Source organism: Anolis carolinensis, chromosome 4 (genome assembly GCF_035594765.1).
Source record: "Anolis carolinensis isolate JA03-04 chromosome 4, rAnoCar3.1.pri, whole genome shotgun sequence".
Classification (NCBI taxonomy): Eukaryota; Metazoa; Chordata; class Lepidosauria; order Squamata; family Dactyloidae; genus Anolis; species Anolis carolinensis.
This window is the reverse complement of record NC_085844.1, coordinates 136,913,783-136,929,239: the sequence shown is the minus strand read 5'-3', so window position 1 is coordinate 136,929,239 and position 15,457 is coordinate 136,913,783. Positions and strand designations below refer to the sequence as shown.

At 41.1% G+C, this 15,457-nt stretch overlaps 1 protein-coding gene across 2 annotated transcripts in view; it reads left to right on the top strand.

Annotated features, from left to right (window-relative positions):
* psd2 (pleckstrin and Sec7 domain containing 2) overlaps positions 1–15,457 on the top strand; it is a 90,989-nt gene that overhangs the window by 38,715 nt on the left and 36,817 nt on the right. The window contains exons 5-7 of one of the 2 annotated variants that reach the window (XM_062977892.1): positions 5,331–5,411; positions 9,407–9,519; positions 10,177–10,235. In XM_062977892.1, coding sequence (XP_062833962.1) covers positions 5,331–5,411; positions 9,407–9,519; positions 10,177–10,235 — 253 coding nt within the window. Of the gene's footprint in view, positions 1–5,330; positions 5,412–9,406; positions 9,520–10,176; positions 10,238–15,457 lie in introns of both variants that reach the window. The other variant, XM_062977891.1, reaches the window with a different exon arrangement.

Sequence of the window (15,457 nt, the reverse complement as noted above, 5' to 3'; positions counted from 1 at the left end):
AGACATCACACAACATTGTGTGACATCCAGCAGAGTCTCTGCTCACAACGGGCACCAGACGCTTCCACCCCAACATGGGAGGCTTCTCGTATTGGACTGGCTCCAATGGAACCAGTATGAGGCCTCCCTACAAGGGCGACACTTTCCCCATGTGATTTCCTCACAGAAGCCCGGCAAAGCAGACCCTTCACCTGGGCTTTCTAATGAGGTCCTTAGAATCCACCTTTCAATATCTAGGAGGAAGTCCCATCTCAAATACGACAGATATCAAAAGCCTGGCTTTGCAGTATTCATAGATCATCTATGTGTTAAAATTATCCAGTTTTGATGTGTTTACCTCCAGGCAAGAAAAAGGCTTGTGTGCAAATCTCCAACTCAGCTAGCAGAGCATTTTGCTGCAATCTGCATGGCTTGATTGAGTTATTGCTGTAACTTATAATGACCCGCAAGTTACTTACCAATTTTCCTCCGAGTCATGGTGCAAGGATTCCTCCTCTGCTTTGCTTATACTTTCTGGCTAGAAGATATATGGTAGATTAAATGTTGCTTATCTCATTTCCCTAAGTTAGAAAGCATAATTTAATTTCACCTTCCAACCAATAATATGTGTTTCATATTTGTGTGTTTGAATGGCAAGTTGTGAGAAATGGTGGTTTGTACCATTTGGTGGCAATTACTCGTGGCCGAGTATGGTTGTCTTCCAAGGATGGAGTCCTGCAGTAGGTTGCCAAGTGACTGTAAAGACCTATTCTGGATCTGCATAGTCTTTCTCAATGAGGACATAGATTTCCAGATGGAAGATGGCCATGACAAGAATCCAGCAAAGTTGATGGTAGAGGGCCATCGCTTAATTGCTGGTGGTCTTTGCTTCTTCAAAAATGCTGACGTTTGTCTGCCAGCCTTCCAAAGAGACTTGCAGGATTTCTCAGAGGCAACACTGATGGAATCTTTCCAAAAGTCAAGAGTGATATTTGTAGATGGCAGATGGTTTCACAGTTGTACTATAGAGTTGGGAGGGCAATCGCTTTATAAACAAGCATCTTGGTATCCCTACAAATGTCCTGATCCTCGAACACTTTTTGCTTCTTTTAAAAAAAATGCTGCACTCACAGAGCTCAGTTGGAGTTGTACTTTGGCATCAACATTTTCTAGCACTACACCATTAAACTTTATTTCTGGCATTGCAGAGAAATTGGTTGGTGTGGTGTGGTTATGTAAAATAAAAATAAATATGTAAATAGAAGCTTTATCACAGTCTTTAAATCAAAATAAACTCTGCTGTGTAATAAGGCTTATCACTTAGGCTTGAAGTGAAAGTAATAACAGTATCTTTATTGAGGTTCAAGAGTTCAAACATATATATAGGGCAATAATTTGTAACAGTCCTTTTTAAATATGCCTTATCTCTTCTTTAAATAGTCAAACTTTGGAGAGCATGACAGCCATTACATTCCTGACCAAAAATTCCTGTCAGCTTCTTTCCTCCACTCTCCAGAAGAAGAAAATATAAATTATGTCAGTTAGAAAAACCGTTGGTCTGCCTCTGCCAAGACTGTACGCCACTTATGCTGGTCTATGACCGTAATAAAGATTTTGGTTTGGTTGGTGGTTTAAAGTGGCTTATAAGTATTCCTCTGAATGAACACAAACTATATTAGCATTAGCATATAGGAGTTCTATAACAGAAATTGTTGTGACCTTACTTTTGGCTTTCAGCCTGCTAAAGTTAAAGAGCTTGCCATCTGACTGATAGGTGATTTTCACACTCGTAGGAAGCTTCCTGTCAACAAGGTGCATAATCATAGCTATGAAGATGTCAAATAAGGTTGGGAAAATAACACCACCTTATTTGACACCTGATTCCACTTTAAGTTGGTTACTTTGGGAGCTATTACTGTACGAGCCTTTTGACATTATGTCATCCTGAAGAGCCACAGAATATTCATAAATTTATCAGGGCATCTGATTTTCAAGACGATGGTCCAGAGAGCATTATGAGTCATGGTGTCGAAGGCTTTTGTAAAGTCAATGAATGCCATATACAAAGGTTGATTTTGTTCCCTGCATTTTTTTGGAGCTGTCGTGCAGATAAAATAATATCCACTGTTCTTCTGGAGGGGTGGAAGCCATTCTGGGATTTTGTGAGAATGTCTTCTAAAATAGGTAGAAGGTGGTTTGCGAGGATTCTTGTGAGGATGCATAACACTTAATATTATCATTAGAGGCAGTCTCAGGTTTTGGTCCAGAACATCAGGGCCTGGGACAATTCTGGGCTGACAACCCAATAAATATAATTATGACTCAGGATTTTAAGTTTTGAAGAACTTTATTTAAATTCATCTTCAGCCAGTCAGGTAATATGGTTGTCATGTTGCCTGATTGGCTGGATTTTATCTAGGTTGTAGGCATGACATCAGATGCATCTTCATAACTTTAGTGGCCTTAACTTATCTGCCCATTGGTATTTTTATAGCTATTAATAATAATCACAGTTGAAGAATAGAGATGAGTAAAGAGTTATATACTCATTGTATAGAGCAGAGTTTCTCAAACTATGCTTGTTTTGGACTTCAGCTCCCACAATTCCTAACATTCCTGGTAAACTGGCTGGGATTTTTGGGAACTGAATCCAAAACACCTGCAGGAGCAGAGTTTGAGAAACACTGGTCTAGAGAAAGACATCCTGGTTCATTTTAAATCTTTTTTTAACTTCCCTGGTGAAAAAAGGAATTGCTGCCAAAATAATTGAAATGTTAGGAGAATCATTGACCGAGCAAGACTGTGCTGGTACGGCTGTACCAGAAGCTCCAACTTTATTTTCTTACTGCTAATGTTTGCAGTCATAGGACAGGCTGCCTGTCAATCATCATTAAGTTTGGTTCCACCCCTTGTTCAGGGCTCTGGGAGGGAAGGAGCCATTTTTAAGTCAGTCTCACTTAAGGAAACTAAGCTATAGGATGTAAATCAGCACGTCCCATAGAAAAGCTTCATATCTCAATAACATCCGGGGATATAGAACATCCGAAAAAACAGAAACAGAAATTCCAGGGGAAAAGGTCCCAAAAGCTCTGGCTAAGAGCTTACAGACTCTCAGCCTCACAGCTCCTGAGGGAAACAGCCCTAAGGTTTCCAAAGAAACCTCGGAGAGAGAACAGCATCACAGATTCACGGAACCCCAGCTGAAACATCTGCAAGCCTTGGTTGGTAGGTCTACTCGATGCCCAGACGCATTTGGAATTGGTAGTAGGTCCCACATCAGCTAGGCCCATATGATAGACAGCCTGGGAGAGGTTATAAGGGGATTTTCTTCTTACAGAGAAAATATAGTTATCCCAAGCCAATTGCCCGTCCCCTGAGGACAAGATTGAAAAGCCAACAGTTTATTAAGGAAACCTTGAAGTGTTGTTTGACTCCTTGAAGATTTATTATTTGTTCATCAATAAAGACTTTGTTATTTCATTAAAGACTCAAAAGGCTATCCTTTTCAGGGAAATCCTCAAGAACCTCTCTTTAGGCGCCCTGGCTTCCCGCTGGGCATAAAGTATATGTCCTATACAAAAGACAATAGTTACAGGCCCAGCGCATGACAGAACAAAGACAATCTAGTATAGAAAGATTTCCTGACATGCAGGATGAAGGAATGGAGAAGCATATTGAGGGCTATGAGACCATACTAACCAATGAAGAATTGAAAGAACTTATTAAGAAGAAGAAATAGAAGTAGAACTAGCCATATGAACATTAGAGAAGTTTGTTAAAGTGTTTCAAATTTCATAGACATTAAAGGATAAAATTGTAGAATATGGTCCTTGGATAGAATCATAGAGTTGAAACAGACCTCACGGGCCATCTAGTCCTACCTCCTACCAAGAAGCAGGAAAATCACATTCAAAGCACCCCTGACAGATGGCCATCCAGCTTCTGCTTAAAAGCCTCCAAAGAAGGAGCCTCCACCACAGTCCGGGGCAGAGAGTCCGAACAGCTCGCACAAGTTCTTCCTAATGTTCAGGTGGATAGAACACATTATCAAAGCCATTCATATGATCACTTTAGGATCATAGCATCTATAGCAACCCTTGATTAACTGATGTCCAAACAAAATATATACAATCTCGGACAGTGGTTATCAAAGTATGTTTTGTGGAGTCCTTAGGGCTCCACAAAGCATACTGAGGGGCTCCACAGTTTCCTCCTCCCCCCAGGCCGCAAGCTTTATCTCTTCTTTCCTGCTCTGCTCCAGCCTTCCTCACCGCCAAAAGCCTTTTTTCCTTGCCTCCTTCACCCCCAAAAGTCTTTCTCCCTACCTCACTTGCTGCCCCAATCCTTCTCCCCTCACCTACCTTGCTTCCAAAGCTGTATTTCCCTCCTACCACTCAGAGGTTGCTTGATTGTGCTTTTCCTGCATGGCAGAAGGAGGCTGGACTGGATGGCCCCTGGGATCTTCCACTGAAATACTATTAAGTTTATGTTGGTAAAAATTGTTCATCATTTCAAATATTGTATTGTTCTTTCATTCATTTTTTTTTTGCACTACAAATGAGATGTGTGCAGTGTGCATAGGATTTTGTTCATGTTTTTTTCCCCCAATTAATTCACAGAAGCACACTCCATCCATCTGCACTGGCCCAGCCCATCTGTCAAATCTGAAAACACAATGCATCAAAATGTTTACTCATGCCTGACAGATATACATTATATATAATATAACATATAATAAAGGTAAAGGTTTTCCCCTGACATTAAGTCTAGTTGTGTCTGATCTGTGGAGATCATTTCCATTTCTAAGTTGAAGAACAGCATGCATGTTTTCAAACTGCTAGGTTGGCAGAAGCTGGGGCTAACAGCGGGAGCTCACCCCGCTCTCTGGATTCGAACCACCAATGTTTTGGTCACCAAGTTCAGCAGCTCAATGGGAAACTTTTTTTTTTCAAAAAGGGCTCCACAGCTGAAAAAGTTTGAGAACTCCTGGTCTAGGATGTTGGCTAAAATTTTATGATATAGTTCTGAAGGAGGTGAAAAACTTTGTGTTTACTACAATATTCTGCATCAAGTGTGCTTAGGCCAAATAAGGTATATGAAAACTACACTTCTAAGGATAATTGGAATGCCTGAAATATGGACATGAATAATGGCCAATTCTGGTGGGAGGATTCACGTCTGCTCTTCAAATCAGTGTGATTTTTAAAATACTTAGCTCACATTTAGGGTGAGCATGTTTTGTTTCTTACAAATGCTGTATGAGTTCAGACTCACTTTCAGTGGGTTGTCAAGTGGGATTCTGTTGTTAAGGGTATGCACAAGTAGATTTACTATGACCTCTTTCATTGCAGTAATGAATTTAGCAAATTGGTAGCTGAAGAATATCTTCGTTTCTTTGACTTCACTGGGCTGACCTTGGATAAAGCACTCAGGTGAGCTGCAAGGGCAGGGATCTCAAACGCATGAGTAATAGGTAAGGCCCCATGCTTTTATTTTCTGCTAGTCACTGTGCATTAATTTCTGATGTCACTAGTTTTCAAAAAAAATCAAACACTTTCACCTTGTTCACATTTCTCTTAAGCCTGCATTCCTCTTTATTTACAACTGCTTCCTGTGAAGCCTCCTTCAAATCAGCTTATTAACTGTTTTGATCAGCTACTGTATTACAACTATAGAAATGTGCTGGCAATTAGAAGGGCTGGCAAGGGGAGAACATGAATTCAGTGTTATTCTGTAGTCATAATTTTGATGCCGGAGCACTGCTCCCCTGTGAACTGGATGACTTGTGTTCCATATGGAGGTTGATGAAATGAGAAAGGCTTAGCAGAAATACCAGTCATGGCTCACATATTGCCTCACCGTAATAACTATTATTAGGGACTGTACATCCCTGTTGTCCTTTGGAGTCTGTTTATTGTTCTTTGGAAAATCATTGGGGTCTAATAAAAAAATAGCACAAATGTAACTCCAGTTCCATCCTAATATCTAGGAAAAATTGTTGGGTTGCTTTGGAAAATGGAGGAATATGATGAAGTGGTTGAATAAAAAGTGCTTCATCCTTAAAGACTTTCTTCAATAAGGCAGGGCCCATAAAAGTGGGAGATTCATGGAAAGCATCTGTGGATGGGAGTAGGGTGGCCTCCTCTATGGACCCTTTCCTCTATTGTTTCTTCACTGGAAACAGCCTCTTCGTGTAGTGACTTTTCTCTTTCTAAACAAGACACCTTTTTCATTGTGTGTTATGTATAACACTCAACTAGGCCCTGTACTTTAGAGTTGTAGAGCTTACATTTAAAACACCCCACCTGCTTGGCCTGAGCACCTTTCATTTTCTGTTCCAATTCTTGTTTGTTTCCCTCTGCTCTGCACACCTTCCTCTTATGTCATTATGTACTATGCACTTTATTCTGTGCATGGTCAAAACTGTTATTTTTAGACATTGTGTAATGTAGTCATACCTTTGCTGAAATAAGAGATGACAGCATTCCTACAGCTGGGATAATCAGTGGCCACATTATTACCATATGTGCTACTCATGCAAAAGGCAACCTCATGTACAAGTCAAGGACTGGTTTTGCAGCTACAATTATAGACTTTAATATGACCCGTGGTTAAGTTAACAGCCATTTCATAGGAAGGGGAAAGTACTGGTAGCACTTCAGCCACCTCTGACCACCAACATTTTTCCACCCAGGAATTAGAAAATGCCAGAAATAGCCCCAGAGTGGACAGAATAGAGGAGAGCAGTGTGTCATGTATCATATTCTCTGGTTGGTGGTGTCAGGCCTAGCAGTAGGTGATGGAAGGGGTTAATGTAAGTCTTAGTTCTCATGAGCTGAGTAATCTGTAAGTAAGAATTTACAGGTAAAAGCAATTGAGGGTGGAGGCATGCAAGAGGTAGGTTGCAGCTGGGTTTTACTGGATTTAAGGAGTTAGCCTGGAGACTGATCTTTGGGAGAAAAGTATTCTGTCATGAAGCCAGGGCTCTACCAGTACACAGGCAGAGGTGAACTAAAACAAACACTCAACTTGTGTCAAACAATTTAATTAAAGGAATACTTACTGTCTGGCTGTTTTCATAGTCCAAATGTAAAAAACAAAGATAGCACTCAGCCACAGAATATAAAACATAACTGATAGCAAACACACATGCAGGTTCGATAATACACCACACTCAAAAAGGTCCAGACCAATAGTCAAACGCTGAGAGTTCAATGAATCCAAGGATCAAGAGTCTATACTGTAGTCAATAGCCAGTCCAGGGATTCAAGGTTCCAAGAATTTAGGAGACAGGTCAGGATACCAAAAAACCACAAACCTGGAGAAAATACCAAGAACATTCACGGACAAATACTTTTCTCCCGAAGATCAGTCTTCACGCTAGCTCCTTAAATCCAGTAAAACCCAGCTGCAACCTACCTCTTGCATGCCTCCACCCTCAATTGCTTTCACCTGTAAACTCTTACAGATTACTCAGCCCCTTAGAACTAAGACTTACATTAACTCCTTCCATCACCAACTGCTAGTCCTGATACCACCAGCCACCATCAACTGCAGAACATGATACATGACATGGTGCTTCTCTTAAATTCTCCTGGGATGGACTGAGCTCTTGTCCTTTGCCATTCTACTCAGAGAAAAGGGTGGTACAGTAGAGTCTCACTTATCCAAGCTTCGCTTATCCAATGTTTTGGATTATCCAACGCATTTTTGTAGTCAATGTTTTCAATATATCGTGATATTTTGGTGCTAAATTTGTAAATACAGTAATAACAACATAACATTACTGCACATTGAACTACTTTTTCTGTCAAATTTGTTGTATAACATGATGTTTTGGTGCTTAATTTGTAAAATCATAACCTAATTTGGTGTTTAATAGGCTTTTCCTTAATCCCTCCTTATTATCCAAGATATTTGCTTATCCAAGCTTCTGCCGGCCCGTTTAGCTTGGATAAGTGAGACTATACTGTACCTTTTTTGATCAAAGTTAAGGTACAGTATTTACCATGACCTGTGGAGCTGATGTTTTGACTAAAATTCCTAGACTTATAGATGAGTATATACAATATGTGTTCTTCTTTCATGCTTGATTTATAACAGTGAGGGAAATACACAGCCTGTAAATATAAAACACCCACAATAGGCTGTCAATGAAATTGTTGGGAAACTTCAAGTAGACCAATGATGTCCTATCTTTGGTCCTCCAGGTGTTTTAGACTTCAGCTCCCAGAATTCCTGAGAATTAGACAAGCAGACCTGGGCTTTGGGGAGCTGGAAACACAAATATCTGGAGGACCAATGGTACAACATCACTGAGCTAGACACAATGCACTTCCAACCAATGGCAAAACATTGCATCTGACCAGTGGTCTATCGGTACTGGCTATATGTTGTCTTCCAAACACAACCTCTAGCCCCTTTGTAATATCCAGGACCCATCAACAAGGATTTTATTAATTTATCTTTGTAACTGGCCAGGACACCAAAGACATGGTGAGAGATAGTCTCTCACTTGACAAAATAAATTGAAACATTTTCCAGAATCTTTCTATTTGACCTGACTTTAATGTTATGGAAGCATAAGAAGCAGGTTTTATACTAGGTCAGATTATTTATCCATACCATATAGCTTGTTATTTATTCTGACAGTAACTTCAGTAGCTCTTGAAAGCTTTGGGCAAAGTTCTTTCCTATTGCCTGCTGCTATCTGATCAATTGGTGATGCCAGGAACAGAACCTGCCTGTAATTTCTGCATCCAAACTGCATGCTGAACTTCTGATAATCTCTTTTAGCGTCTTAGATTGTCAAAGGATAGGGGCTTCATTATATTTTAATAAAATAGGATTCTATATGGTTTTATCGAAGCTTTCCTATCTTTGTTCTCAATCTCAGACAGAATGGGGCAAACTACACATCATAAGTAGGTCCATGATTTGGAAATGTGGGGGTAAGAGTTGTGCTAGTTGTAACTAGTGAGGTATGAAATGTAATCTAATCACAGTCCATGGACTTCATGAAACCAAACCCCACAGTGTTTTGGACAGCTATAAAAGCTGGAGGACAACATAGTACAATGTGGATCACGCCATCCTGTCCAATACGATAATTTAAAAATTATCCCCTGAAATATTGAGTAATTTAGTGGACAGTTTTAGGGCTAATCATCCTGGTAATGTTTGAATCTGTGGCTCTTCTAAGTTTTATACAACTATAACCATAGTGCTGAATACTCACCAATATATAGTCACTGCAATTCACAAATGCAATTCTTAATATATAATATATTTCATTTTATAACTAAGACATTAAAAGAGCAGTTCCCCAGATGTGGTAGTTCCATATTTATGATTATTATCATTTTGTCCAGAATATTTGGCAGGAAATTTCTTGCTTGCTTGCTTATTTATCATTTTCTATGTTCAGAACTTTTCTAAAAGCTTTTCCCCTAATGGGAGAGACCCAGGAACGGGAGCGAGTCCTCATCCACTTCTCACATAGATACTGTCAATGCAATCCAGAAGAGAGTACATCTGAAGGTAATACCAGTTTCTTTTCACAATCTGATTTTATGTTTCATACCTTGCCATAAATCTAGCTTCTCAAGTGGGGTTGTCTGTAAAATGTTATCTAAAAATTAATGTCAACAATTCTACCAATTAATTTGATGAATCACTGTAGGATACCATCCGATCGCAGAATTGCATCCTCAAGGGTGGGACTGTCAATCCTGTTGAAACACGTGAGACAGAGATCTAAGATAATACACCGAAGGGGTGTGAGTAGGGTCGAAGGAATGGACTCAATCTAGTCTTTAGGTGCTGACACTTTATTGTTCCTGTGGTTCTCTATCTTTATACAGAACCTAAACTATTCAGTTGTTGAAACAGAAGGTGCCTACAAGCAAAATACTGTCTTCTTTCCTAGCTATTTAGAAGAATACCACATGTTTAAAAACCAAGTACAACTCAAATATTTATTGAAATGACTAATAATGGGGAGGGAGATTACTACACGAGGGGCGAAACACCTGTATATAGACTAGAAGTTTACCTGCATTCTGCTCAGTTTGTATTCTCAATTCTTTGAATATTAACCTATTCAGTAATCTGAGAAAAGAGAGGAACCTCACTACTTTGACTGTGCTTATTTGAATGTATAATTTAAAAGACTGTAAAATTCCTTGTGTCTTCCAGATGGAATTCATACACTCACCTGTGCCCTAATGCTGCTCAACACTGATCTGCATGGTCACGTAAGTATGGCTAGTAGGAGATATATACCTTTGCCATTTAGATCACTCTGATGCTCCTTAGAAAAGTTAGATGGAGATCAAAATGTGTATCATGAAAATATGGACAATTATGGCAAAGGAACGAAAGCATTGGAGGCCTTCAGTTTAGCTCAGTCTGGTGTTTTTTTAATCTTTTGTGCATATAATGCTGTTATATGTATTTATTGCATATACTGTAACAGCAGTGGAAACATCCTCCTTCATTTTTTTTCTTGGTAGGATAAACTAGGTTACAAGGAGTTTTCAAAATGAAATAGTACATAACCCTTTTCCAGAATTTTTATTTCCTAATAAGACCTGAAAAAAGGTTTTGCCAGTCCAGATCTGGACTATTAGCTAGTCTTATTGATCAATATTATTTCAATTTAGCGATGGGCAGATCTCTTAAGCTCAGTTTCATTTTCCTTCTGAAATGTGTTCCACCCTAACTTCGCAGTAGACTGCATTTTTTTTGGTCATTATGAAAATTCATGTGTATTTTAAAAATAAATATATCATTTTGTATACTTTTGGTATACTTCTTCAAATAGATGCATTTTATGTGATTTTCCTTCTACTGAATGGAGAATTTTGTGCATATTTTCCAAGTAACATACATCTTTGTATCCACTCTTTCAAATACATGAATTTTTATGAACTTGCAAAATTTCAGAAAAATATAAGTTGAAAGGTCTACATGCATGATTATGTCTGAAAGTACATATTGGTTACATTGACACTAAAATATGAGCTGACCAAAATCTACATCTATCCAAGCTCCCATCACAGGGCATTCTATTGCAGAAGAGGTTGCTTGCTGATATTCCTTTGTGCTTCACCCTAACCTCAATAAATCTACCCAATAAAAATGCTGTTTTCCATTCCCACCTCCCCCAAGACATTTAATTAGTGACTATTTTGCCACCTGATGTCATTTTGTGGTATGGATTGTTATCTACCACAACATTCTATTTTTTTTTTCTTTTTTGGTGAGGATCTATTGTTACTCCAGACTAGGCATGAAACTGTAAGTTAGAGACGTACTCCTCCCATATCATAGACGTAGACAGACTCTCTGCTGAAAATAACTCACCCTATGAATGTCACAGCTGGGGAAAGTGTAGCCTGTGGGCAGTTTGAGGACCCCAGGGCTGATTTTATAGTCCCAGGGGTCCCCAGGGCACATTTTCTATACCTACACAATGCACTCTAGGTGGTTTGTGGGACATTTTCCCCTTAGCTAGGCTGTTCTAGACCCAAGAAAGGTTTCTATCCAACTTCTGTGGATAGATCCATCTGGCAGATCTCTGGTTGATTAACAGAAGCAAACAATATTACTCCACTCTTGAAAAGAAAAGAAAAGCCCAGTAGGACTCAACCAGGAATAGGTTTTTGTGTGAACCCCATTCATAGAATCAGTGAATCATACAGTTGAAAGAGCCTACAAGGGCCATCCAGTTCAATCTCCTGCCAAACAGCAATACACAATCAAAACACTTCCACAGAGCGCCAGCCAGTTTCTGTTGAAAAACCTCAAAAGAATGAGACTCTTCTCTTTGGGGTCACATTTTAAGGTGGAATCTCTTTTCCTGCAATTTGAATCTATTGCTCTGTGTCCTAATCTCTGGGGCAGTAGAAAACAAGGTTGCTCCATTTACTATATCATGTCCTTTCAAATACAGTAGAGTCTCACTTATCCAAGCCTCGCTTATCCATGCCTGTGGATAATCCAAGCCATTTTTGTCGTCAATGTTTTCAATATATCGTGATATTTTGGTGCTAAATTCGTAAATACAGTAATTACAACATAACATTACTGCGTATTGAACTACTTTTTCTGTCAAATTTGTTGTATAACATGATGTTTTGGTGCTTAAATTGTAAAATCATAACCTAATTTGGTGTTTAATAGGCTTCTCCTTAATCCCTCCTTATTAACCAAGCTTCTGCTGCCCGTTTAGCTTGGATAAGTGAGACTCTACTGTATGTAAATATGGCTGTTATGCCACATCTTAACCTTCTTTTCTCCAGGCTAAATTGGCCCAGGAGATTTAAATTCATTTAGCCTATTTTGTGCTGTTTCCCCAATTGAATAATTTGTTAAATTTCCCCAGGTTGGGCATAATTTTCCTTTTGGGAGAAGACTGAGCCAAATAAATTGTTGAGTATTTCTGCCTTTTTGCTGTCCCGTTAGCACTTTACCATTCTGTCCACATAGAGATCCTACCATTTCCTTATTCTTCCTTTTGCCATGGATCTGTCCAAAAAGCCATCCCTGTTTATTGTTTTTGATCTCTAGAATATCAGAGCCTCTTTTGTGCTTTCGCTTTTCTGATTTTCTCACTACACACGCTGGATATTTGCTTGAATTCATCTTTGGTTATTCCTCTCCCCCTTTTCCATTTCATGTACATCTTCCCTTTAAATCTTAGTTCAGCTGACAGTTCTTTAGTCACCCATTCTGGTTTCTTTATATGCATCCCATTTTACTCCTCATTAGAACTCTTTGAAATTGTGCCTCCAATATCTTGAATTTGAGGGCGCATCCTGACAGCCCCTTTACTGAGGGACTTCCCACCACAAAAAGAAGGCTGTCCAAATGACGTCTTTGGAAAACACACATTAATTAGCCAAAAAGCAGGAAAACCCTGGTTTGTGGTGAATTAATTTGTTAGTGGGTTTATTCTGTGCCTTCCAGGAAGGCGCGAGATTTATTTATTTTTATTTCTCATTTCAGAAGCAAACCAAGGGTACAAGTTATAATGGATTTGCAAACATAGAGATTTTTTAAAGAAAAAAAAAAATCTTGGCATTAATACTAAATGTCTTTTGCCCAGTAGCTTGCCCCTTGGAGTGCCTCTGGTGTTGCTGTTAGAAAGTCCTCCATTGCGCATGTAGCAGGGCCCAGAATGCACTGCAGTAGATGGTTTGTGGTTTGCTCCTCTCCACAGTCACATGTTGCAGACTCCACTTTGTTGCCCCATTTCTTAAGGTTGGCTCTGCATCTCGTGCTGCCAGAGCGCAGTCTGTTCAGCACCTTCTAAGTTGCCCAGTCTTCTGTGTGCCCAAGGGGAAGTCTCTCATCTGGCGTCAGCCACTGATTTAGGTTTTAGCCTGGCACTTTTGGACTCTCGCTTGCTGAAGTGTTCCTGCGAGTATCTCTGTAGATCTTTGAAAGCTATTTCTTGATTTAAGGCGTTGGCATGCTGGTTGATATCCGAACAGGGGATGGACTGGAGATGTCAATGCCTTGGTCCATTCATTGTTGGCTGCTACTTCCCGGCGGATGTCAGGTGGTGCAATGCTGGCTAGGCAGTATAATTTCTCTAGTGGTGTAGGACGTAGACATCCTGTGATAATGTGGCATGTCTCATTAAGAGCCACATTCACTGTTTTAACATGGTGAGATGTGTATTGGCATGTGTATTCAACACTGGGCATGTGTATTCAGCAGCAGAGTAGCAAAGCGCAAGGGCAGATGTTTTCACTGTGTCTGGTTGTAATCCCCAGGTTGTGCCAGTCAGCAGGGCCGGCCGGACATATTTTTTTATATAAAGCGGGGAGGGGAAATTGCGCCCCCCCCGCCTCCTGCGCCCCGCCGGCGGGCCCCCCCTCCCGCACCCTGGCCCCGCCTCTCACGCAGCATGAGAGGCGAGGCCAGGGTGAGCTGCGTGGGAGGCGGGGCCAGGGTTGGCCCCGCCTCCCACGCAGGTCGCCCTGGCCCCGCCTCTCACGCAGCGTGAGAGGCGGGGCCAGGGCATGGGGGCGGGGCCAGGGTTGGCCCCGCCCCCCCGCGCAGCTCAGCTTGCCAGTCTGGCCTTTTCCAGGGGGCCAGACTGCAGCAAAGGTCCTTGCAGGCCGCGATTGCAGCCTGCAAGGGCCTTTGCTGCAGTCTGGCCCCCTGGAAAAGGCCAGGCCGGCGAGGCTGAGCTGCGCGGGAGCCTCCCGTGCAGCTCACCCTGACCCCGCCTCTCACGCAGCATGGGAGGCGGGGCCAGGGCGCCTCACGGCGCCCCCCCCCGGGCCTGCGCCCGAGGCGGCAGCCTCACGTGGCCTCCGTGTTGGGCCGGCCCTGCCAGTCAGCTTTCGTACAATGTTATTTCTAATGTCCACTTTTTGCTTGATAGTCAAGCAGTGCTTCTTGTAAGTCAGAGCACGTTCCAGAGTAACTCCCAAGTATTTTGGTGTGCTGTAATGCTCCAGTAGGATTCCTTCCCTGGAAAGCTCGAGATGCTTGTCTGTTCTTAAGGTGGAAAGCACATGTCTGTGTTTTAGATGGATTAGGGATCAGTTGGTTTCCCCTATAATAGGCAGTAAGAGCACCTAAAGCTTCGGAGAACTTCTGTTCAACCATTTCAAAGCTCCCTGCTTGGGTGGTGTTGGCACGCTCTTCAGTATAGATGAAACTCTCTATCGCTTTTGGCAGTGGCTGGTCATTTGTGTAAATGTTAAATATTGATGGGAGGGAGCAAGCACGCTCCCCGAGGGAGGTTGTTCTTCTGTTTTTGCCATCTGCTTCTCTGACCCTGGAATTCAACAAAAAAGCTCCTGTTTTGTAGCAGATTTCCCATGAAGCAGGCGAGGTGGTAGTCCTTTGTGATATTATAAGTTTTTCTCAGGAGAAGGTGATGGTTTACAGGGTCATAAGCTGCTGACAGGTCTGTGAAGACAGCTCCTGTAATCTGCTGCCTTTCAAACCCATCTTCTATGTGCTGAGTCAAATTCAACACTTGTGATGTGTAGCTTTTGAAGCCAGCTTGGTCTGGAATCAAACATGGGTCTATTTTTTTCCATAATTTTATTCAAAATAAGTCTCTCCAGAACTTTGTAAAGATGGCACAACAAGGAGATTGGTCTATAGCTTTTTGGGTCATTACGGTCTTTACCTGGTTTCAAGATGGCTATGACTCTTGCTTTCCGCCAGATTTTGGGAATCTGACAGGATGCAATGCAGTTGTTCATCATCTTCAGCAGCCAGCACCTTGCTTTTGGGCCAAAGTTCTTAATTTGTTCCATCCGTAGATTGTCCAGGCCAGCTGCATTGCTATTTTTACATTTATTGAGGGCCATGTCCAATTCAGTTGATATAAAAGGTTCATGAAGGTAGTTGTTCTTATTATCTGGTTATCTGACTATTTATGTCCTTCCTACTTTGGAGTCCAGACAGCAGTCCCACAGTTTTCCAAGCTAGTTTAGGCCGGGAA